We start from the raw sequence: 25174 nt of genomic DNA, 5'->3' as shown, positions 1-25174 counted from the left end.
TAAAAGTTTTTTAAATTTCTAAATGTATTTTTCACATGTCATTGTCAATCTTGTCTTTTGTATTACATTTAAAACCAGAATGTTTGAAAAAATAAAAGTCTTAGATTTTTAGTGATTTTCATTAATATAGAGTGTCCTACACTTTAAGTATAATAGATGGTAGACTGATCTCAGGTGTAAAGGGGGAAAGAGTAACAGTAAGTCTTACGACAGAAAAGCCTGCAGCTTAAGGGTAATCATTCTTAATATTTTTTATTGTAAAAACCATCGGACTTTCAAATGAATTTTAAAACTTTTTCAAAATTACTCAATGAAAAAGTCTCATATTATCACATAGAAGATATATCAACATGTACTACTCATCTGTCATATTTAATGAAAAACACCATTATTTGTTTTATGCTTGGAAAATCCTTAGACCCATTCTCTACTGAGTGTCCATCATAATTTAAAGGGTATTTTCTCCACTTAAATAAAAAAAAAAATCTATAGTAAGGCTACAAATTATTATATACCAAAGCAATACCTAGTTACATGCTTTACATAGTCCCATGAAAAAATAATTCAGTTGTTCCTAATCCCTGATGCAAGGCTCTTCAAAGCACCTGCACAAAACATCCGTGTAAACAGGAGTACAGTACATGATTTAAATAACATGAATGACTTTTACACAGCTTGACCTAAAGGGAAAATAAATCCATCATAGCCACAGCTAAAAAGCATCTTAAGATTCACAACAAGGATTTCTCTTATTATAAAAAAGAATAGGCCATATAACATCTTAAAAAAAAAAAACACATTTGATGAATATTTTCATGTTGAAAAGCATGCTCCTTGGGTATAAGTTATCGGGAGTAAATGCAAATGGCATTTCCAAGTACCCAGCTTTATATCCACCAGGCCTAGTAGTCTGGACTATTTGTAGCACCATAGAAAATGCATTTGAAAATCACAAAGGTACATTACTTCAAACCAGCCTTGCCATGAGATTCACTCAGTCCACAGTAACAAACAGCAATGATGCAGAGAAAGAATTTTTAAAATTATTGGCATATTAGATTTACCTAGCAAGAAAAATTCTGTTATTTATATTAGTACATTTCATGTACATAAAGCACCAGTTTAAATAAGATTATCAAACACCTCCAGCACCTTGCTGTTCAGCCTGAAAGTTCATTTCTCATCGCTTTCCACGTTACATCTTTAAAACCAAGGAGGATAAAATTTGAACAATGATATTGAGAAATTCAGTTCCTCTCCTATCAAATGTATGTTTCTCAAGTAAAACATAGATGAAGTAAAATTTTAAAAGGTTAGCTGCATTCTCTGGAACCTACCGTTCCAGCAGAATAGTTTCTGCCTGCTAGAAGATTAACACAGGGGGCGAGGAGGGCCCAAGTCAGGGCTCACTGCCCTGTCAGGTAAGGCCAGGTTAGCCTTGCTGCTGCAAGACCACACTCTACATTTGCACTACTAAGCAACGCTCATAAACTGGTAAAGCAAAGAGGTCTGAGTATGACTATGACTCAGGGAGCCCAGCAAACTCCACTAAAAACTACCAAATGAGACTCTGCTGAAGCTTAACTTCATACGAAAATCAACACATTTGCCTTTTTACCGGTGGTAATTCTTATTGTTAGCATGCCCTTCTTAGGCATTAAAGGAATAATGGTGCATCTGAGTTTATGCACAGTTAAAAATCAAGTATAAAAATTCAGACTGTAGCATTTCGAAATTAGATTAAAAGAGACTCCCTAAAGAAAAGCAATTTCTTCAGAAATGAAAAACAGTTTATAAAATGCTGGAATGACGGTTAATTCAAATACAAAAACTCATATACAAAAAACCCTACTTTCTCCTCCCAAACTACATAGATTCATACAGTTGATTCTACCACGCAACTGTACTATGATTATATCACCCGAGTAAAACACTATTAAAATACTTCAGTCGACAAACTGAGGGCCAGTTCTTGATAATTGCATTAAAACTGAGGCATCTGAGTAGAGCTGAGGAACACTGTCCCTAAGCGTGGCTTCCTTCCTGCTGTCCTTGCGTCCCACAGTGATTATTAAAGGAAGGAATCTGGTCTGCAAAGGACTGGCTCATCCACTGCCCATTCGGAATGTCACTGAACGCTGATTCTCCACCGTCAGCTGCTGGGGAGGAAAAGAATGTTAGTTTCTTTTGCTTAAAAGCTTCAGATGATCATATTGGGAAATTTTAACTGTCCAGTGAAGGAAAACTGTTATTAAAATAATTAAGCAAATTTCTTGAACATAATTATAAAGTTTCTGTTCTATTTTTTGATATAGGACTAATAAATACTCATTTGCTATTTAAGGAGGGAAATGCAACTAGGATGGCTTACTAGAATCAGCGACTTACAGAAAATGAGCTGTAAAAGTTTGTGTAAACATTAAATAACCATCAGATTTTCTCTATAAGTCACTCAATACATTTTTAAATTACCACTCCCGTTCTTCAATAATCTACTCTTAAATTTTTGTTTTGCCCCAATCCTGACAAAACCAAGTCTTTGAAAGGAACAAACATAGGGAGGAGAACATACTCAGCCCATTTGAAGAGAAGCTGCAAGGTTCACTATTGCACAGATTTTCACTATAAACACCGCCATACGCTGCTTCATAACCTGGATCATATTTTTCTTCCTTAACAGCCATCTTCTTTGCATCCTCTGTGAGGAGAGTAAAAGGGAATTAGAACTGATTTTGTACAACAATTTAAAAATAGCTTTATTCAGAAATCATGATGAAGACATCTTTTTCTTGAATGTTCATGTATATGATACACCTTTTGCTATAATCTTTCAAACTCTTTGTAATATATGCTAAATTACCTCTTAAGAACTATAAAAGCCTATAAGATTTAACTGTAGGTAGGCTACCATGCTTCTCATATTGTCGACATCTGCAAGAGCACCCAGAGTAGATGGAAGACCTTGGGAAAAGAATATTTCAACAGTGCACCCTAGGACCCATTATCAGAACACTTTGTCCGCAAATATAATTTTCTTTTTTCCTGCCTTTAAATCCACAACGTACCTTCTTTAACATATATATACATGAAATGAACACAAGGATTGATAATGGCGACACACCTTGGGCAAGCTGCAGGTCAAATGTGTATTGCACCTCTTGAACGTCTGTGTTTCGCTCAATGCCTTTCAACTGATCTCTTAAGTCTTTCAGCTTAATGTAGTAATGAACTTTGTCTTGGGCTCGAGGAAACTGAGCGCACCTTGCACTGGATGACGGCATAACATAGCAGAGCTAGAATCGTAAAATTTTGTAGTTATAGGAATCTTGTAATTCTTTTGAATCCACTCATATTGAGATCAGAACATTTATCTTTCTTTGGGTTAATAACTTGATACTTGCCACATATCGATACATGCAAAACCAATAAAAGTAGTTGTGTCTGCATTGAAAATTGCAATATCTATCTATTACAAAGTCAGTAAATCAAAAACAATGGGACTCCACCCCCACAATGTTCACCTATCAATTAAGTCTTTTCTTCTTAATAATAAATATATGGTTAATAATTCTAAAGGCAGAAAAGGCATTTAAGTTTACAATGAAAAGTTTTGCCTCCCGATTCTCTATCTACGTGGTTCTCTTCCCTATACGTGGTTCTCTTCCCCAAGGGCAAAGTTGCTAGTTCCAGAAGTGTTCCATAAATATTACAATCAAATGTGTCTGAAATGTGTATTCTCTGTCCCCACTTTAAAAACACACAGAAATGGTAACATGCTCTATTCCCTGTCCTGTGCCTTGCTTTGGAGAAAATTCTCTATCGGATATCTGTATCAGAGTAAAGAGAACTTCCTTTTTTCTGTGTAGTACTTTTCATATATATTTAACCAGAGCCCAACTGTGAGCATTTAGGTTGTTTCTAATCTTTTAATACTATAAGCTATAGTAAAAACCCCTTGTACATATTTAATTTAGAATATGTGTGAGCATCTGTCAGATAAATTCCTAGAAATGGAATGGCTAGGGAGAAAGACTTTTATGTTTATCATTTTGGACGATAGCAATAAACAGTCCTTCATAGAGCATAACAAAATACATAACTATGTACCTCTTATATGTATAAAAGAGGGAGGCTACTAGATTATGGAGTTTTCAGTTGCAATTTCTACAAATTTCAAATTGGCCTCCATACCATGTATTATAGAAAAAAATACTTATTTTGTTTTGTTTATGAAGCATTTAGAAAATACTGATCCACAAATATATGTACATGCAAATGCTACCAGGTTCATAAGAGCACATTTTCCAATCTCAAGATATTCGTCAATCAAAATGATTCAGAAATTTGAAAAATGTAGATTTTTTTTTTGTTTCAAAGATGAACCACTAACATTATCAATAACTGTGAATATTTTATTAGAATAGATTTTAAAAGATAATTGTACTTACAGCTCATTATTAGAGCTTAATTACCTATCATGATATGATTCAAATTCACTTATTATTGTACTACTATGATCACATACCTGACTGAGCCTCATCTGGCATTGAAGGGACAATAATTCAGTATTCTATAGGAAGTAGCAAACTCATCTGTACAATTTTACCCGAGTAGATAAGGGCAGGCCTCAATTTAAAGAAAGATCAGTACTACAACCTACTTTACCAATTGCATACTTAAACGAAATTATAAACAGAAGAAATTAAATATGGGAAGTTCAAATGTACATAGGTGACAGAAACTTTATTCCGAGGTCACCACAAACATCTGTCAGCACAGCAGCTTCTCCATCACTTGAAATGTGATCTGTAACACATGGATCTGTGCATGTGTGTTCTTTTTTAAAGAGCTGTCTTAAAAAAACTTAAAACTATATTTAAGAAACAAAATTTGAACTAAACATCTGCAGAAGCTCTGCAGAAACAATAAAATTTGAACACTACTGAGTTATTTCGTGACCCTTTACATGTAAGACAATAGCACCAAGTGCCAGTCAGGCTGGCTGGATGTGTCTGCAACGGGACTGTACTAGTACGTGACTCTAAAATGAAATGGGGCCAACATATATAAACGAGGCAATCAGCAGTTTCACTAATCAAGACGTTTATATCTACATATTTGTTTCACAACTGAATAAGGGCTAACCCACTTGAGTTTGATAAGACTGTGCCATTAAATACATTGTGAATGTAGTGAACCAGCTCCTCTCAGTATTTTAGCCAAATAATATAACACCATTAACATATTTATCTGATGTTTCTTGTTCTAACAAAACTATAATAGTATCTGAATTAATATGCAACTGTTAGTTCAGGTTGATAGATATTATTTAATAAAATACAGTGTGGTCTTTTTTTAATGGCATAATTACAGTGGATATGACAAAAAGGAAAACTAGTTAGAAAAAAGATTCATATTTAGGTGATTTACACTTGTAATTTTAAGGACTTACAGTTTCTGTGTCTGGGATCTTATGAGGTTGAAGTCCAAATTCTAAGTTCTTAACCTTTACTCCAAAAACTTCTTTACTAAAAATTTCATAAATACCTAAAATGAAATACAAACATATTTACATTGCCCATAATGTTATCAAAGAAAAAAGATAAAATTTAAAAGAAAATCTTACATTTTCCATTAAACACTGCTATTCGTGGCTGATATTTCTGTAATTTCTGCACTAGAATACGTCCTCCTTCACGAAATTCTTTACTAAAATTGAATTAAAAAGTAGTCAAAATATAAGTTTGGCAATACTTATAATATGGTTAAGTTCAGATAGCTTTCACCAAAAGATCAATTCATATACTCCTTGTTAAGCTCAACTTAACTAGGTACATATGGTATTCCTAGAGTCCATGAGGCACCAGAATGGTCAAGGTTCCAACCAATAAGTGTTGCATAATTACCTGGAAAGATCCTTGCTGCCTGGTGTTGTCCTTTCCACCATATTGGTAAATCCAATACCATATTTCCCTGGTAATGTGTGATCATCCATATGGTTCAGCTGGACCTCACTCAGTCCTGACATAAAAAGACACTTCCCTGTGAAAAAGAGGGTTTGGTTTATTTCTGGAGAATGTCAAAGGTTTTTGCCCTACAGAGTCATGTGGCACTTTACAGTCTATTCTCAAAAAAAAAAAAAAAAAAAAAAAATTATAAAATAGGTTAAATACCATATCAAGTAGGTACTATACTATGATAAGCCCTTTGCATGGATTATCTCATTTAATCATAATTATATTAGGAGATGTAACTATTATTATCACCTTTTCATAGCGGGGTAAGGAAAATGCCTGTCAATAACACACAGCTAGTTAGCGTAGAAAACTCTGAAATGGTCTGTTTTCTTTTCTCATAATTGGTGATATCACCACTTGCCCCTGGAATACCTCAAACGACTAAATATACATCCATGGACTTAACATTCAAACACTTTGACAGTGGAGAAAATGAAAGGTTCAAACTTCGCAAGAAAATTAAAAAAAAATAGACAATATTCTATTAGTTCCAAAAACATATACTATCATTTGCCCTAAAGGTTTTTAATGTTACTTAGATAACCAGCTTGTATCACCTGAAGACCTCTGCATGCCTTGTCCTGTTAGGCACTGTTAGGTAAGGTGACTTATATATATAGGACAATAAAACAGTAGTTATACTTCGTTTTAAAGCTCACTCTACAAGGATGATGGTCTTTAATACTATTTTCTGTTAGACACAAAGTATCTGTGGAGCATATCTCTAATCACAGCATTTCTTAACTACTTAACTTGATTGCCACTGATCAAGGCATTTCATCTTTCCTAAGAAATGTGATCAGCAGAAATTTGGAAAGGTCGATATTCTGTCTATATTTGTACAATATATTGTTACTATGTCTGTAGATAACATCTAAAAAAATCTTTAAAAAAAAGGTAGCAAATCTCATTTGCGATCATTCAAACGAGAGAAAGTATTCCTTTCCATGCCCCTTGGCTCTCATAAACTGAAACATTAACAGTGACATATCATTTCAAACCTTTTACTTTTGTGTACACACACGGAAAACACGTATGGTTATTTATACATGTATACAATCTCTCTTATTAAAAACACAATTTGGTTAAAAGAAAAAAACCAGTAAACTATTAACAAAGATAATCCAGTTTAAAAGTAAAATAATAGAAAAAAGTAACCACTTACAAAAATGGTTTCCTGGTCCAGGGTAATGGTGCCCTTTGTAAGCAGCCATCAGTCCCGGGTTTATGCCAATCTATAAAAAATGTTTATACATTTTAGTCCTGAAAAGTAGGCTTTAAACCCTAGGGCTTCTGTGGAGGAGTGGCAGGCAAAACTAAATTTATTCAAGTAAAACTTCAATCTGACATCATAAGCAATATTGTTTACCAATTGCCGACTCCTAATCTAAACAAATTATTCCATTCTGAGGAAACATATAACCTGTAAATTAAAAGTGTTGCTGTTGTTTTTAAACACCAGTTTCACCTCCTCATACCCCTGGCCCCCAGCCCCACCCAACTGGCATGGAGGGAGCGAGGTCCTGCAGCAACCAGCCAACCTGAGCCCAGGTCCAGTCACGAGTCTGCTTCTCAGCCCTCCAAAAGCAGCTAACTCCGCATCATCTACAGTTGTTTGTATAATGATGTTTCTTAAAATTACGGATAAAAACCAAAGTTCAAAATCAGTGTTGTCACTTATGGAGAACTCACCGGTGTCATGTAATCTACATGACTCACATGGATTATTTTACTTAACTGCAACCCTATGAGGTGTGACAGTTAAGGGTCACGTCCTTATCTATGGTCACATCCATGCAGCGGGACTGGAAACCAGGCCCAGTCTGGAGCCCACCCTCTTATACACTCTCATATAAAACCATCTCATGAAGGTGACACCATTTACTACCAAAAGGATTCTTAGAAACGGTTCTTTTCAGCAAAATTATTTGCACGGAAAGCTAATTAATCCACCAATGCTATTTATAAAACCAAAGAAGGACAAAAGTTCTTACAATCACGATGTCCAGATTGAAGGTCAAAATGTCTGGGAGAGTCTTGGTCAAAAGTTCAGCTTCTGAAACACCATTAAAACGGTCAACTTTTCTTTTCACTTTAAATGTGTCTGTAATTTTTTCTTGCTTTTCTTTTGATTTGGTAGACTTGGCAGATTTTTTGGCCTCAGCAGGTTTCTTGGGTTCCACTGTTTTTTTTGGTGCTGTTTTTCTGGGTTTTCGCTTCCTTCCTTTTGGAGTCTCTGAAAGACAATGATTTCCAGGATGCAGATGCAGAAAACCGTAATTATAAACGTTAGGCAGCTTTCCCAGAAAAGTCACCCAATCAACATCTTTTTCACCTACTTCCCCACATCGGTCTTCTCTATAATATCCTCCCCTTGTTTCACCTTAGAACATAGTTCATGTGGCCTCATCTCTCACCTTCCTTTTTCCACTGGCTGTTCCTGGGATGAAATGTCCATAAAAAACAATGACTGATTTTCCACACAATCTTACCTGGCACCTTGGCCTCCCCATGGATGCAAAACATCTACGTGCTATGTAAAAAAATTCTAAATGTAAATACATAAATAGTTAAGTAAATGAATGAAAGAATAGGGAGAAAGACAGGGAGAAAGGGAAACCTTTGAACTCAATTTTCCCCAAATTTCTAGCAGGAGACAAAACCTCAAATGGCTATTCTATTCCACATACAGTTGAAGAGGTGAATTTAGAGGTGCTGAGGATTAAATCTCTAGCTGGCAAGATTTTTTCAAAAGGCAAGACGAGGGATCTGATATCAGGACCTAAAGTAGACTTTCTCCATGTCAGTACTGACATTTAGGCTGGATAATTTTCGGTTGTGGGGGCCTGTCTCATACATTATAGAATATTTAACATTTTACATTTAACAGCAACCTTGGCGTTTGCCCACTAGATGCCAGCAGAATCATAAACTGAAACTGTGAACACGTTTCTCCTACAATGTTGCTACACTGGAGAAAATCATTACCTTCTCTCCACCCTCCCAACCCCCAAACTTATTCTAATTCTCTGTCTTGGTGAATAGTTATCTCCTTCATCCTAATTGCCTAGGAGTTTCTTCCAGATTCCTCTTTCTCCCTTGTTCCCCACATGAAATCCATTTACCATGGCCAGGTAATGCCACCTTCTGAGTAGTTCCTAATTCTGTCCTTCTCCACCCCGTCAGGTCATTTCATCCCTGGATTATTGTCTCTAATCCACTCCTTGCCTCCAAGTTCTCTTACTCTCTAACATCCAATCTATCTTCTGTAATACTTCCAGGCTGATATTTTAAAATACTATTATATTTAAGTCTCCCTCTGCTTACATCCTTTCAACAGCTCTCTCTTCACTATTGCCTTCAGGACAGGACAGGATATATATTATTTTAGGTTAAATAAATCTCGACTGCCCCCTATCCGGCCTCCTCTCTCACTATTTCTTTGCTATACGCCGGACTCCAATGACAGGGAATCACCATGTCAGGCTTCTTTGTGTCTGTGCTGTGGCACATGCTGCTCCCTTGGCCTGGAATTTTCCCCATCCCATTCTTTGTGGGGATAACGTCTCCTCACCCTTGAGTTTCAGAGGTCTGAAAAGCTGCTTCTGAGCCTCAGTTGGAGCTAGGTGCCAACCCCGTGAGCTCTCCCAGCATCCCATGCCCTCTTCATTGCTTTGTGTGTTGAGGCAAAATGTGTGTTGACTTATTATTTTCCCTTACTAGATTATGAGACATTCCATGGCAGGATCCATATTCTTTTATTCCTCCCCAAATCTATCATAGTATCTGGAACATACTAAGTAGTTAAAAAGTGGATTAAAATTTTTAACATTAAAATCAAGCTAAAATCTATCATTAAACCCTTTCTTAAATAAACTTTCTAAACCGATAGCTAATTTTCTGTTCTATCCCAGTGAAAACTACCTTGGACAGGTTCCTGAGCAGGAGTTGGGTCTGGAACTTCTGCTGACCTTTCCTGTTCATTCGTGACTTCCGTATTAGGAGCTTCGGCCATCATTTGTTGAAATGGAAATGAATAAAAAGCTTGAGCCTGCTGCAGGGAATAGCTGAAAGAATATAAGATATGAGGATAAAATTACCCAGATGTAAGTTTAAGTGACTAGCTAAAAAAAAAATCTTCAGTATCCAAATATTTTGAAACCAGACTGTAGTGTTTATTTCGAGTTGAAAATAGGTGAAAAGAGAGGAGGAAGATCTAGGCTCACGTGTACACATGCACCCCATCTTTGCTGAGTGCCTAGTAACCAAACATTAATTAATTTTCACATGGTTTAATGACGACATGTGTGATCAATAAAACTTACCAGTCCTGTCAAGTCAGCCTGTACTTTCTCTGAATTGGGAACTTTCTGGTACAGAAATTTGAAAGGCCACCAAAGAGAGTTAAAACATCCACAAAAACAATCTGTGTTCCTATCCTCGGTATTCACTCCTCTTGTCACAAAGATTTCCTCTACAGGGAATAACTCCCGGCCTAACTCCCCCTCCCTGCTTTACCGAGATAAAACTGACGTATAATGTTGTGTAAGTCTAAGGTGTATGACGTACTGATTTGATACACTTACCTACCGCAAAGTGACTGCTAACACAGCTTTAAGTTTACACTCCATCAAGTCACGTAATTACCGTTTCTTTTTTATGGTATTACCACCTACTCTCTTAGCACCTTCCGAGTATATAATAGTGTTATTAGCTACAGTCACCACGTTGCCAAGTAGTCACCCTTCCTCCAATTTAAAGTTCTCTGTTGGTTTATTTGCCTATTTACTTATCTTTTCATTGGATCTGTTTTTTAATTGTTGCTGGGTTTTTTGCTTTTTTGGCACTGAGGACTAGAAACGGGTATTTTGTAAATGTCTACAAACTTACAGGAAAATCCACTCTAAATCTCTATTCTGATTATTTAAACTCTGTTCAAAATATTCTGAGTGTTTTGTTCATTGTAAGGGACTTAGGCCTTCACAGAAAACAATTTCCAAAAAATATTTCTGATGACCACAAATGACTCTCAAGCTGCTGGAACAGCACATAGCTACGGAAGTAAACACGTTATGAAACTCAACTAATGTCGTTAATCATATATTAAGGAAAGAAGACACTAGGAAATAAAGTAGACAAGTGCCATCGACCATTTGAAGAGAAAAGTCCTATTTTCTGTGGCAAGATGCTCTACTCACTAGTTTTCTTTCTCTGTGACATGTGGAGGAAGGCAGGAAGCTCGGAAAGCAGAGATTAAAAAGGCAAACTAGCAGCAAGCACACTCTAAATGGGTCAATTTTAGAGCAAGTAAATCAGACCCTAATAAAATTGTTTTTTTAAAAAGGCAAACTAAAGCATTCTCTTGGAAAAGTGTGAATGGCTGACATAGGTACAAGGTAACAGACTGTCCATGGTGGTTGGGCTGGATGTTAGATTCTCAAAGAAAAACAGGGCCCAATCCTGGTTATGCAACAGACAAACCACTGGAGAAGCATTTTTACTTCAAACTATCTTTAAGAGTAAGTTGTTTGGTTACAAAATTAGTGGGAAAATATTAAACTAGATCTTAAGAATTTTATTTCCTTAAATATACTGTTCTCAAATTATATAGAAAATAAAAATATGATTCAGTAAAAATTAACGAGAAAATATGATGCAGCTCCTAAAAATTAAATGTATTGATATGCTGTAAAAGCGCAGAAAATGTTTAATGTATATTTTACTTATTTATTTATTATTTATGCCTACGGCACCTAGTCTTCCTAGGTCGTCTCCCATCCAAGTACTAACCAGGTCCGACCCTGCTTAGTTTCCAAGATCAGACATCGGGCTTGTTCAGGGTGGCAAGGTCGTAGACCATGGACTGTGGCTCCACTGGGGTGTGAACCCAGGAGCTTCTGCGTGTAAAGCAGACGTGCTAACCGCTACACTATGGAACCACGCCCATTTAATGTATATTTTAAAGTTGGAAAAAATACAATAGTATTGTAAACTAAGGCTACATATAGGGAAAATATGTATATAAGGACTAGAAGTTAAAATGTAAAAATGAAGAGAAGTGCTTTAACTGTGCCCAGTATAATGTAAAATGTCCTTTTTTCACACTTTTCTTTAATACTACTCAGCTCTTTTCAATAAATTGTCAAAATGTTGGTTGTTCAATATTTCTGATTTAAATATTCTAATGAGGAGTTGGATAAGGCTAGGTTACATTGTGAAATCGTGGCACTTACTATCTGGAAATGCTAATAAAACAAACTGTGACTTTTGGTTGTGGCCAGTTTTACCGAGACACTAACAGCCTCTTTCAGCTGGAATATATAAAAGTAAAGATGTATGATCACAATAAATGAGTGGCCAAAAGAATGCACGAGGTCTGTCCTTAGTCTATCACACCGTCAGGAAGGCAACCTACCACTCTGAGTTTCACAGATGTGTCCCATTTTGAGCACTTCACAAAAATCCAAACTTAAAATACATAAATTAGGGAGCCGCCATTCATATTACAAAAAGGTTCTGAACTTTAAAAAAATAAATTTATAAAATGTGGCTCCCTTGGCATATTTAGGGGTTATTCCGCATCTTTAAAAATTCTGAGGCTCAGAAAGTGAAAATTAGTATTTTCAAAATCAGTTGACGGAAATGAAGAATAATTTAAAAAAAAAAAAACTAGTTTATTTTAGAGATACATATCAATTATGAAAGGAATCTAGAAATGTATCTATCCCTTAATCTTCTAAAAATGATATCTGGCACTTTATGGTGAATTAAATAAGAACAGAAATTAAAAAAAAAATAAAGCTATGGAAAATAAAATGTGTAAGTTCTGAGCAAATATATGATCTTTGAACCTTAAATATACCCTGATCATCAAAACAGCTTCTGAATAGCCAGAACAAAAGGAAAGAAGGTGGATTACAACACTCTTAATTACTTGGCAGAAGAAAGCATTACATCTGTACAAAAACATTCATGAACTTGAAGGCTGGGAAGTTAAAGAGTTCTGGATAATATTATTTTCTTTTATCTCATAATGGTTATATTTGTAACCAGCATAATCTCCTTCAACTTTACTGTGACACTATTTCTTAAATACATTTGTTGTATTTACACATGGTAAAAGCCATTTTATAATTCAGAATTCTGCAATGTTTCTGAACAAAAATCGTCTAAGCAACAAAAGAGTACTTGGTCAAGTCGTTCATCCTCTTAGGACCTGTGGTCCCTTACCATGAAAATGAGGGGTGAGATTTGGTGATATAGAGAGAATGTGTAGAAAATCGAACCAAATCTGGATGCGCCCCAAAGAGTTTTTATTTTCTAAAACACCCTGATATCGAACGTATAAGTATGAATAATTCTATTTCCCCTAGTTCGCTTTTTTCCCTGTCATTTATGTTTGTTCCCACGACTGTTCTGTGCTACCTCTCTTTTCTCTGCTGTTAACCCCTTCCTCTCTCCTAGCCTCCATAGCTTCCTCTCCCCTGCTCTTGAGGAACAGTGCTCAAAGGATTGGTTTTTATAACTGTCTGAATTTGATGAACCGTGTATTTTCTGATAGTCTTTTCCAAAACATACACACATGGATGTACACACATGCACGCACACACACACACAACTGAGAAGTCCGGTTAATTCAGATTTTGCTGTATTTTTAAAAACTAACTCTGTAAGGGTTTTCTCGAAAACGAACAAGTCCAACCTCTCTAATCCACAGTTATTTTCCACTATTTTAAAGATTTAAGCTGCTCTTTCTAAAGACATTTGTCTTATTCCATTCAGGCCACTGTAGCACAATACCATAGACTAGGGGACTAATGAACAACAAATAATTTATTTCTCACAGTTTTGGAGGTTGGAAAGTCCATGTTCAAGGTGCGGGCAGAGTTAGCGTCTGGTGAGGGCCTCCTTCTTGCTGTATCTCACATGGCAGAAGGGGTGAGGGGTCTCTGTGGGACCTCTTTTATAAGAACACTAATGCCACTTTGTAGGGCTCTGCCCTCATGACCTAATCACTTCCCCAAAGCCCCCCACCTCCAAATATGATCATATTGGGGGGTAGGTTTCAACATATGAATTCTGGAAGGACATATTCAGTCTATAGGAACATTTTATTATTTTCATTTAAACCAGCACATACAACACTGAATACTCACCAAAGTAACAATCAATGCTAAATAATTCAAGTTTAATAAAAAAAGGACTAGTTATATAAACTATGATGGAATATCACTGCAACTATTTAAAAGACTGCATTCAATATTGCTAAGCAGGGTGTGCATATTCACCATGCAGCACTGGGTACTTACTATGCACTATCTACTAGAAACTGTAAACATAAAGATTTAGAATGAACCAGAGTGCCCAGTTCATTTAACTACTCTTCGTACAGTATGATTTCAAGGTTTCTCACTATTTGGTCATTTTCTGGTGCTCAGAAGCAAACAGATATAGCCTCGTCATCCTGAAACTGAGCAGGGCTATCAAGTTTCTCATTTTGGAGACATAGTACAGAACCCATTACATTATCTTTACTGGCACCCACATTACATTGTTGATTCACACTGAATTCATCATGAGTGAAAACTGCCCTTTTATCACCTTGCTCTCATCTCACACTTGTATCATTAATTTTCCTGTATGTAAGTGCAGGATTGTGCCTCTTTTTGTAAAAGATGATTCACCATTCCAGCCAGGTCAGTTGATCTAGATTCTGATTCAAACTATCACTTCCACAAACCCCTCCCAGAGTTAGGTCACTGACACATTTAATCAGCATTTCATCAGCACCTGGAAATTGTTAAAATTATGAAGAGAGCAAAGTTAAGGTAGAACTAAATGGCACAATCAGTAAAGGCCTCTTTTCTGCCTGTCCTTGACTCAGCAGTAAACCAGCTTTTATTTCACATAATTAGACTGCCATGAGTCCACCTTCATCTTGCCCACAAAAAAAGAGGTATGGCACAGTTCAGGAGGCAGGCTTTTGAAGCCACACTGCCTGGGTTCAAATTTCAGATCTGCCATTTACTAGCTCTGTAGGCAAGTTATGTCCCAACTTCCGCACCTGTAAAATGGGCATAGTTGCACCTAATTTATTGGTCATGAGGACTAAATTAGTTAACACATGTAAAACACTTAAAATAGTGATATACAGTAAATTTGCTGTAACAATAATAAAGACAGCAGGATGACTGAATATTTTAGGTACCTCATCATCCTTCTGATGCTGTCTAATCTAGTATCATTGTCTAAAAGAGACAATGCTTGGTTGGTCTTGCTTTTTTCTGAATTTATACTATCATATAGTGGTCGCTAATTTCTTTTAAATATGCTTAATAACCTCTGAGAAGTAAATATTTTGTTTAGGATCAACGTAAATAAATTAGAGGATAGATTCCATCTTTGGAAGAAATAGGGACTCACATGTTTATGTTCAGGCTTCAGGCCCCTCTGCTATTGTCTGTAAGTTCTTAAAGACTGCTGTAATGTGGCCTCTCACTTAAAATCCAAAGCCAGGAAATACAGTTTCTGTTACAGCAGCTAAAAGTTCTTTGAACTGCCCTCATCGACCTTGAGCTTTAAACCTCTTACATTCATATTGCATTTCCAGTCTAAAATCATTTTTCTTAACATATTAGACGCAAAATCAAAATCAGAACTAAGTGCTTATGTCTTCTGTCACTGTTAACACCATGCTAGTAAATCAGGCAGAAAACCCAAACCTTTCTTTACTTTCTTTTTGTCCGTACCAAACTAAAAGATGTTCTTCTTGGTCTCTTTAACATTTCTGGAATGCCTGATCTCATCTGAGGGTTAATATTTCATATCTGTATTCTCAGTGGTCTGTGTCACAATATTCCAGTCCATGTCACACTCTTCCAGTCATATTTGATTTGGCATTCTACTTCCATCTCTGGTAGGTGTCCTTTTCATGCCTGATCTCATTAGAAACATACTCATCCTCTTCTTTTTTTCCCTCTAAGTGCTAGTTAATGACCCTTGAACTATCTTTTCTTTTTTAAAGGTTCTATAAGCCATAGAATTTTTTCTTTGAACTTTTTGAAATTAATCTTCTGAAATAAAAAGCAAATTCATTACCACCCAGCATTCCATTCCTTGATTAGCACAAAGGGTGACAGAGAATCACTTTCTCAGGATCATATGGGGCCTGTCACTTCAGAATCCCCAAGAATAAACTCCTCACAGTATTAACACAGAATTCTCCATATTTTTTGTGGTTAAAGTTTTGCCTATAACCTAATGGATGAAGTGAAGGCGAAATATAAGACAGTTTTGAGTTAAACATTGTAACTAAGACCTATTACTTTGCTGTATAAGACACCTACATGGTCTCATAACATGTAATTCATTTAATGGTAAGCTTTACCCAGGTTCCCATTCTAATCTGAAGATTACAAAGGTGAAAGAGATTTCCACAGTTCTGGTGAATTATTTTATCTGTAAAGTCTTTTGGGAAAAAAGTGGAGTACTTTATTTCAGGATTTGATCCACAAAGTCAGGATAAAGTTCCCACTTTATCTACATGTATCTCCTAAACTGACTATTCTGGTTATGTAACTCCTACAAAACACCCATTCACAGGATATCAGAACTGGATTCCAGAGATACTCTATTTTACAGACAAGAACAGGCCCAGAGTACTTGCCTACGTTCAGGGCCCATTAGCCAGAGAGGATAATTCTTTGTAGATCTAATAGCATTTTTTGCCAATATAAATCATTACTTTTTTAAAAAGACACTGTTACCATATATAATTCTTTAGTTTTTCATTTGGTTTTCTGCCAATTCAAATTTCAAAATCTCTTTTACAAAACGTTCTCTCCATGCATCTATCAGTCCTCAAAGGACATATTGAAAGTAGACTCTGAAGTTCGTCTCCGAGACCACTTGAAGACATTTTTGGTTGCCTTCTTGGGAGTGTCATCCATAGTCTCAGCATTCAAGAACTGTAGTATGTCAATGTTATCTACCTTGCGGCCCGTGACATCGCGACATCGCTGTTGGGGGAAGGAAGACACAGTAAATCTACTAACTCTAAAACGAAAAACTCCTGGAGGGATACGTGCTACTCCATCTCTACAGCTCTTTGCATAATGAAGGGTGAAGGACAATGTAACCAACAACGGCAACCAGAAATATCTATACAAACCTGCTAGGTCCTTACTAACACATTTCAAAGACGGGTAAATGCTGGGAAGAAAGGAAGGAAGGATGAGTGGTCCAGGTGCCGGAGTAGTCAGTCATCCCATCACCTGTCTAGGTGAGGAGTGGCCAGAGCAGGCCGGCACTGCGCACGCGCAGTCCCGGCCTTTGTACTGTGCCCGCGGCACTTAAAGACCCCAACGTGCGTGCGTGCGTGCGCCCGCCAGCCCCGCCGCAAGGGGCACGAGGGGCGCGGGGTCAGCGGCGGTGCCCCGCCTTGGCCTTACCTGTCCGCGTTCTCCGCTTCCATTCCCTGGTGCCGCTGGCGTGAACGGCTACTCCTGTCAGATAAACGAGCGACTAGTCGCTGTAGTACGGCGTACGTACAGCGGTATGACAATAACCAAAGGCTTGGACACGAATGTTGGAAGAACTGGGACAGCGGCTAACGCTCAAGCTCCTCCCCCAAGGTTCTAGCTCCCCCTCCCCCCAGCCCTCTTTTGCGCGGCGCTTCCGTTTACTCGGAGCCAAATCCCACGACTCGTGGGAGTCACGTGACGTTGGGTAGCCCAATCACATTTGTTCCTGTCTCACTGCTCCGGCTCGCAGCTTGGCCTTTCGGGAAGGGTGGAGGACAAAAAGGGAGGGAGGGAGGAAGGGGGAGCGCTCTGCTGACGTAAGCTTTTGTCCGCGCAGACTCTTTGGTGGTAGGCGGATGGTGGGGGGTGAGTTGGTGCTGTCTTTTGGGGGCGCTGTGTATGTGGGGCGGTTATGCTTGTCAGGATCATCCAGGCCTTTCCAACCTCAATTTTTTCCCGATTAAAAACTTTTGCATTAATTAGCAATCGCGATGTAGGGGGAAGAAGAAACGGTGGAACCGGAAAACCTAATACAGAGTCAAGGCCTGTGTAACATCTGGGCCTCAGTCTTCTAATCTGTAGGTTGAGGTGATTGTAAAACTGCTTTGTAAAATGTAAAACTTAACATGAACTATTGTCTGCTTTGCTTTGGGTGTGTAAAAATATTAATGTTTGAAGTCTATGATAGTAGGTGCCACTCAAACATCAGTTTTTCCTTATACCCTTCCAGACTATCCGTTTTTTTTTTAATGGCTCTTACAGCTAGTTTTTGTTTTATTCTCAAGTTGTTACTAGTGTTTGTACAAGGACTTCATTAACTAACTTCATAGAGATACACTTTTTCTCTATAGTTTTCATGATGAGAAACACGGCTACTGTATTAGCTTTCCCTAGTTAAGCCGTGGTAACAGATGACGCCAAAATCTCAGTGGCTTACAGCAACAAAGATTCATTTTCTCAGCAATGCAGCTTTCGAGCTGGGAGTTGGCTGTGGGTCTGTGCTTCGTGTGTCTTCTATATTCTGGGAACCAGGAAAGGGCTTTCGTGAGTAAATATAAAATGACTAATTTGTATTATATCAATCACTTAAAACTTTTAATATTTAAAACATTTTTGAGAACTTTTACAAATACTGTGTTTTGTAGTAGGTGTTATTCAGAATCTCATTCATGGTAGGTATATGTAGATCCTGACTTTTTTTTCTTTTTGTAATGGAAGTGCCTAACAAGCTATGATTGCTGAGGCATTCATTTCAGAGAAGCATCAACTTCATAGATTGGTTTTCTAAAACAAACATATTGCCAGACACTCTACTACATAAATAGCCAGTCCACCTACCCCAGCTGAAGCTCTTTTGTTTTAGATATCTTGATGGATTTCAGTAACTGACCATTTGGGCTACTTTTTTTTTTCTTCCTATTTAAATTTCTACTCTTCTATTTTAAATTCACTGACGAAGAGTAAACTAGTGAAACCCCAGGCTCCCACCTTGCGCCTTGCTGTGTGGCTTCAAGTGTGCTGTGTCCCCAAGTGTGCTGTGTAATTTCCAGGCCTTGTAAATAATATGTATCTTTTCACTGTTTCCTGATGGTTATTGCTGGGGGGTGCCTAGCAATTAAAATAAGAACCATAATGGCTGATTCAACTGCAACATTGGTTTTTGGTAGCCTGAGACCAATACAAAACAGTAGGTATTCATTGAATATTTGTTGAATTAATGAATGAACAACAGCCCAGCCTCTCTTTCTGGTTTTTCTCATCACTCAGGACCAGGGTCTAGAAAAGTTTTAAGGCAGGTGGCTTGTCTCACTGATTTCAGAGAGAATTCTGGTGACTGAAAGTGTGTTAAGAGCTACAAGCTTTTTCTCAGGTGGTTTTCACTCAGAAAGAGTTACAGTTGGGTAGCAAGGATCTCCCTCACTGTGGGGTGCTGCCAGTTCTGGGCCTGCCAGCTCCATTCATAACCTCAGCAGACCAAGGGCCTCTACTTAGTTTTATCTCTCAAAAGGAAGTGTTTCCTAGAAGAGTTGTTAGGGAGCGGGACATTGAACTTGGAAGTGGCAAAGCAGTCACAGCAAAGTGGGTCCTGTTTCATCAATGTCTCACAGAATCTGAGTCTGGAGGACAAACTTGTTCTGCCTGTGAGCCTTGTGCACCAAAGCTTGGGGGAAGCAGAAGAAATATCCTTTCTTTGCCAAATTATGTCTCTACTTCAGAGACACCTTGTATGATAGGACAACAAAAGAAAGGCCAAGTCACTTCATCTTGTTTCTCTTTTCCTCACAGTTCTCTCTCTTAAGAACCTGGTAAGCTTGCTTAAAGTGGTTGCCCAGGGAAGGTGGTGATGTGGAGAGATTAGAGGCACAAAGAAATTTTGGGGGTTAACTATAATTGAAAATAAATTTTAAAGAGAAAGAGGCATCCAAAAAAATACTTTTTTGGGGTGACGGATGTGTTCATTATTGTAAGGATGGTTACACAGGTGTACACGTCAAACCATCAAATTGTGTGATTTAAATAGATTTGTGTCAAAAGTACCTCCGTAAGTGTTTAAAAAGTGTATCACGATTCATGTTATACATGCAACCATACACCTTCAGAATTCGGTCTTGTATTAACTTTTTGCTTATGAAAAATCAACCCATAACCAAAGCACAATCTAAAAATGGAGAAATTACATAGTCCATTTCTGGTTTCCTTTTTTCCAGTAGCGCCAAAGCACAAGGGCATAGCCGTCTTGATGGGGCTGTTTCAAGTATCAAAGGATGCCTGGCACAAGGAAGGACAAATGATGCGATAATCCAGCCAAGGGCCGATCCTGCAATTCGACATCTGCCAGGGGAATCCTACTCTAGAGAAAGTGACGAGCGCGACAAAAGCCCGGGGCTAGGAAAAGACCGGTATCCGGGCCCCAAGCCCCGCTTCCGCCCAGGTCACATGCCCGCGCCGGCAGTGCCGCTGCCCGCCCGCTGGCTGCTCCGGCTGCCGAGCGCGCCTCCTGCGCCCTGACCCGCGGCCGAGCGCCTGCGCCCTCCGCGGTATAGTCTCTCCCTGTAGGGCCAGTGGGAGCCGGGTCTGCTGTTCAACCAGGAGTTTAAAGGGGCGCGGGGACACCACGCGGGGTTGGCCTTCCGCTTTCTCCTCAACAGCTCTTTAAATTCTGAAGGCTCAGCCCCCGACACCAAGAAACCATTGAAAGCTGGTCTCAGGCCCGGAAGGGACGGTCGTCCTCTCAGTGTCCTTGCTTCATACTCGAGGACACGGGGCGCCGGGGTGGGAGTGTTCTGACCCAAGTGTTCTGACTCCGCCCCTCCATTGCCGTGTCGCCTATTTCGTTTTTAGTTGTGAGCTGAGAACCTTTCAACACTGCGGCTTCGCTCCCCATCTAGCCCACCGGCCATGCCCGCGGGCGTGCCCTGGACCACCTACATGAAAATGGTCACAGCCAGCCTCTTGGCCATGTTCGCAGGGGCTGAAGTGGTGCACAGGTACTACCGGCCGGACCTGGTGAGTGTTGGAGGGTCCTGTTCCTAGCTCCTGGACCACTCCATTCTCTCTATAGCAGAAAAAGTGATCTTAAAACGAAACCAGGAGCACACCTGCCCTGGGCGGAAAACCTTAGGACGGCATCCCATTGCAATTTAGAGCAATGTATGTCCTTCTCGTACACAGAAATCATATGCAATCTAAAGGTCTTAAACAGTTTGGCACCTTCTTGCCACTGGCTTTATTATACCATTTACTCTGTTGCCTCTTGCAGCCACAACAGCTTCTAGCTGTTTCTCAGACTCATCCAGCCTTGTTCCCACCTCAAAGCCACGCTTTTTCTCAGAATGCATTTCTCCCAGATCTTGGCTTCAAGTCTCTGGTCAGTTATCTCCTCCAGCAATGAGAGTCCTTTGGACAGCTTCCAAAGGTTGCTCCTCTGCTCTTCTGTCTCAGTCTTTTCCCATAGAGTGCTTGTCAAAATTTGCAATTATTTTATTCCTATTTCTATTTATTCTTTGTTTCCTACATTAGAATGTAAGCTCCACAAAAAGCCTGTGCTACAATAAGATACCACTTCATAATCATTATGATGGCTATTAATTTAAAAAACAGCTAATGACAAGTGTTGGTGGGGATGTGGAGAAATTACACTCCTCAAAGTGCTGTTAGGCATGTAAAGTGGTGGGGCTGCTGTGGAAAAGTCTTGCAGTTCCTCAGACAGTTAAGCAGAGTGATCATATACCAGCTACTTCTAGGTTTATATTCAAGAGAAATGAAAACACGTGTCCACACAAAAACTTGTATGCAAATGTCACAGAAGTATTATTTCTAAGAACCAAAAGGTGGAAAGAATCCAAATGTCCAACTGATGAGTGGACAAATAAAATGTAGTATATGCGTGTAATAGAATATTATTTGGTCCTAAAAGGAAATGAAGTACTGATATATGTGACAATATGGACGAACCTTGAAAACATGTTAAGTGAAAGAAACTAATCACAAAAGACCACCTATTATATGATTTCGTTTATATGAAATATCTGGAATAGACGCATCTATAGAGACAAAAATATTAATGGTTACCTAGGGCAATGCTTCGCTGTGTGGAAAAGGGAGTAACTGCTAATGGGTTGGAGTTTCTTTTGAGGGTGATGAAAAAGTTCTAAAATATATTGTAGTGATGGATGCACAACTTTGTGAATATACTGAAAGCTATGGAATTGTATAAATAGGTGAATGGTATGGTATTGAATTATATCTCACTAAAGCCTTACAAAAAAATGTCTCCTCAGGCCTTTCCTGACCACCTTTCTTGAAGGCAGTTTTATGTATTTTTTTTTTTTTTCTCACTGCTTTATGCATGATGGAGAGTCAATAAAAAGCCCCGGAATGACTATCCAGATATGGAAAGCTTTATTCAAATTTGTGATCCATCAATTGATAGTGATGTTAAGCTCTCCCTCTGTAAGTCCTGTAGTACTTAAGACATAGCTTAGATGATAGAATCAGATAAATATAGGGCTGGAAAGGGACTTAGATCAACTGTGGGTTCTCATAAGATTTATCTTTGAGTAGCAGGGGACTTTTTGTTCTTTTTCACTCTTTATTCTCTGAATTCTTTCAGGTTACATTTAATTACAGTCTAAGAAAGCAGTGGCATCTTTGTTTGTTTATTTATCTACAGACAATACCTGAAATTCCACCAAAGCCCGGAGAACTCAAAACAGAGCTTTTGGGACTGAAAGAGAGACAACAAAAATCTCAAATTTCTCAGCAAGAGAAACCTCAAAATACAACTCTGCCAAGAACTCTGTAAATAATGTCTTAAATATGTGTTTTTGAAATTTATTGTCAAACTGCTCATCCTTAAGTACCTAATACAATCCTAACTACACGAAGAGGTGCTCAGTAGATATTAACTAATACACTGAGATTTATTTATGGTTTGACCAATGGTTCTTGAAAACTGCCAAAGCTTATATCATCAGCTTCTTGAATGTAGTTTGATAGATATTTAGTTGTGAATATCATGTAAGATAGGGTATTTACAATGACTCTTGCCCTCGTAATTCTTGATTGTTTCTCCGAATGAGCTTGAGTATAACAACAAATAGAAATTATAAATGAACTGTAATAAAAGTAACATTGACAATGAGTGCTTATGGTGCTAAGTTAATGTTTCTCTAAATATTGGAAAGTACTGTTAACAAATTAAGTTGAAATATTTAAAGTTTGAAGTTTTTTTGGAATCGTATACGTAACAAAATTATAATAATTGTGACTCAGACTGTCACAATTTCTTTACCTCCAAATTTGGGAAACCATGTTAGCAGTTTTTCTTATGAAATATATTTAAAGATAACTGAAAAACTTAAACGAGTGTGTCATGAGTTGAACTGTCTCCCACCCCACTCCCTGCCCAGTACAGGTGAATGTAACCTTATTTGGGAATAGGGTCTTTGCAAATGGAACCGAGTAGAGATGAGGTCATTAGGGTGGGCTCTGATCCAATACAAATGGTGTCTTTAAAAGAAGAGGAAAATACCATTTAAAAACAGACACACACAGGGAGAACGCCACATGACGACAGAGGCAAAGACTGGAGTGATGCAGCTAACGGCCGGGCAACACCAGGGATTGAAGGTGACCACCAGAAGAAGCGAGGAAGAGGCAAGGATTCAGCCCAGAGTCTCAGGTCATGGCCCTGCTGACACCTGGAGTTCAGACTTCTGGCTTCCAGAACTGTGAGACAATAAATTTCTGTTTTCTTATGCCACCCAGTGTGTGGTACTTTATTGTGGCAGCCTCAGGAAACTGATAAAAACATTTCAACCCTTTTCTGAGTCTAAATATAGAAAAGTAATTTATAGAACCGTTAGCTTTCTGTGCAGGGCTATTTTTTTTTTCAGTAGAATTCTGCATTCTTAAAGATAATGTCTAGGCTTACTACTTAGCCAGTTAGTAAACTCCTACCTGACAGATCTTTGAGGTCAGTGTTGAAATCTTAAATATTAAATTCCTAAATGCAAGCAAAACGCTTTTGTTTTATTCTCTGTAGTAAACACCCTTTCCAATTTAATAGTATAAAGCAACTAAATGAAGTGGCTTATTTCCAGCCTTATATATAAGCTCTTTCTTGCACCTATGTCATTTGGTACCTTATCATATGCTTCTAGCACAAAGAGGATCTCCACTTGTTAGTGACAGATGCACAGTAGCCCTAGGGAAAAGGCTGGGAGATGGAGTTTTTAAATGAGACTGCTTGCTCTTTGCTATTTTATTTCCTGTGATCTTGCGCATGAGCTGTTCCTTCTCTGGATCTAATTTCATAGCTACTAATCGAATCCTTTTTTTCTTGAAATAAATTGTATACTTTACAAATGGTGAAGGTTGCCATAGCTGTCACTGATGGCAAGATCTTTAAATCAGGCTGGAAGAAGTATGACTCTTTTTTTAATCACAGGAATTTAAAAATGGGTTCCTAAACACTCACTCAGTAATTCTAATCTAATTGCTTAACTTCCTCAGAGTTGGAATTCCAAAGTTTTCAGGAAAGATACTTGATTTAGTATAAATCAACAACACATTTTTTTTTTTTTTTTTAACCCTGAACTAGTTTCAGCAGTTGAATTTGCTATATGGAGTTTTTCTCATTGTTAAACTAACATTTTCAAATTCTAGTTCTCCACAAACTTTAGTACACGAATACCAAATTGGTGAGCTTTGGCAGTGCATTTTGTGGATACCAGTGAGGAGCTCCTTATTCTTTCCAGAATGAAGGGCTGAGGCACTGCTCACCCTTTGCGTGACTTGCCCCTTGGGGCCAATGTCTGCACAAAGGGAGGTGAATTCAGTGGACCATACTTCAAAAGGACCCCTTACCCCATGTCTTTTATACGTATAGAGTGATTGGTCTGGTTATTGAGGAAGAGTCATGATTTGAACTCAGTTCTCCTATAGGACAATAGCTTCCGGAAGGTGAATTATTAATTTTATAGTATTAAAAACTTCCTAAAATAAAAATGCCATTATTTTAGTAAACACTGATTTTAAGTGACTTTCACCAAGAAATACATTGTTTTCCTTTTTTGAAGTGGACCCTCACTGTGAAAAATACACTGTTGGGCATGAGAATGTGTCACCCAG

At 38.1% G+C, this 25174-nt stretch overlaps 2 protein-coding genes across 9 annotated transcripts; one reads left to right on the top strand and one right to left on the bottom strand.

The window, feature by feature from the left end:
- Positions 1-233: 233 nt before the first annotated feature.
- On the bottom strand, positions 234-17663 carry TDG (thymine DNA glycosylase). Of its 3 annotated transcripts, none has more exons than XM_016127001.2 (10): positions 17468-17663; positions 9942-10084; positions 8012-8253; positions 7183-7252; positions 5907-6042; positions 5627-5709; positions 5453-5547; positions 3122-3293; positions 2573-2698; positions 234-2159 (listed from the first exon to the last, which is right to left on the bottom strand). In XM_016127001.2, the coding sequence occupies exons 1-10, from the start codon at positions 17488-17490 to the stop codon at positions 2026-2028; spliced, it is 1224 nt and encodes a 407-aa protein (XP_015982487.2). In that variant the 5' UTR covers positions 17491-17663; the 3' UTR covers positions 234-2025. The 3 variants fall into 3 exon arrangements, with proteins under 3 accessions (XP_015982487.2, XP_015982488.2, XP_015982489.2); XM_016127002.2 differs by having other exon boundaries at positions 234-2156; XM_016127003.2 differs by lacking the exon at positions 17468-17663 and adding an exon at positions 17188-17363.
- Positions 17664-17824: 161 nt separating this feature from the next.
- CUNH12orf73 (chromosome unknown C12orf73 homolog) lies at positions 17825-23864 on the top strand. Of its 6 annotated transcripts, none has more exons than XM_016127013.2 (4): positions 17825-17905; positions 20248-20439; positions 20882-21046; positions 22713-23864. In XM_016127013.2, exons 3-4 carry the CDS (start codon positions 20939-20941, stop codon positions 22842-22844), a joined length of 240 nt encoding a protein of 79 aa, XP_015982499.1. In that variant the 5' UTR covers positions 17825-17905; positions 20248-20439; positions 20882-20938; the 3' UTR covers positions 22845-23864. The 6 variants fall into 6 exon arrangements, with proteins under 6 accessions (XP_015982499.1, XP_015982497.1, XP_036093268.1 ...); XM_016127011.2 differs by having other exon boundaries at positions 20248-20471; XM_036237375.1 differs by having other exon boundaries at positions 20248-20577.
- Positions 23865-25174: the final 1310 nt, after the last annotated feature.

Source organism: Rousettus aegyptiacus, unplaced genomic scaffold (assembly GCF_014176215.1).
Source record: "Rousettus aegyptiacus isolate mRouAeg1 unplaced genomic scaffold, mRouAeg1.p scaffold_m13_p_2, whole genome shotgun sequence".
NCBI lineage: Eukaryota > Metazoa > Chordata > Mammalia > Chiroptera > Pteropodidae > Rousettus > Rousettus aegyptiacus.
Note: the sequence above shows the minus strand (reverse complement) of the source record. Positions and strands in the feature narration are given on the sequence as shown.

Coding starts and splice junctions, on each gene's coding strand:
- TDG (XM_016127001.2), bottom strand. CDS start 17,490: ATGGAAGCGGAGAACGCGGACAG. Junction 6,043..7,182: donor TGGACCAGGAAACCATTTTT/GTAAGTGGTTAC, acceptor TCTTTTTCACAG/GGAAGTGTCTTTTTATGTCA. Junction 5,710..5,906: donor GGCAGCAAGGATCTTTCCAG/GTAATTATGCAA, acceptor ATTCAATTTTAG/TAAAGAATTTCGTGAAGGAG.
- CUNH12orf73 (XM_016127013.2), top strand. CDS start 20,939: ATGCCCGCGGGCGTGCCCTGGACCACCTACATGAAAATGGTCACAGCC. Junction 21,047..22,712: donor GGTACTACCGGCCGGACCTG/GTGAGTGTTGGA, acceptor ATTTATCTACAG/ACAATACCTGAAATTCCACC.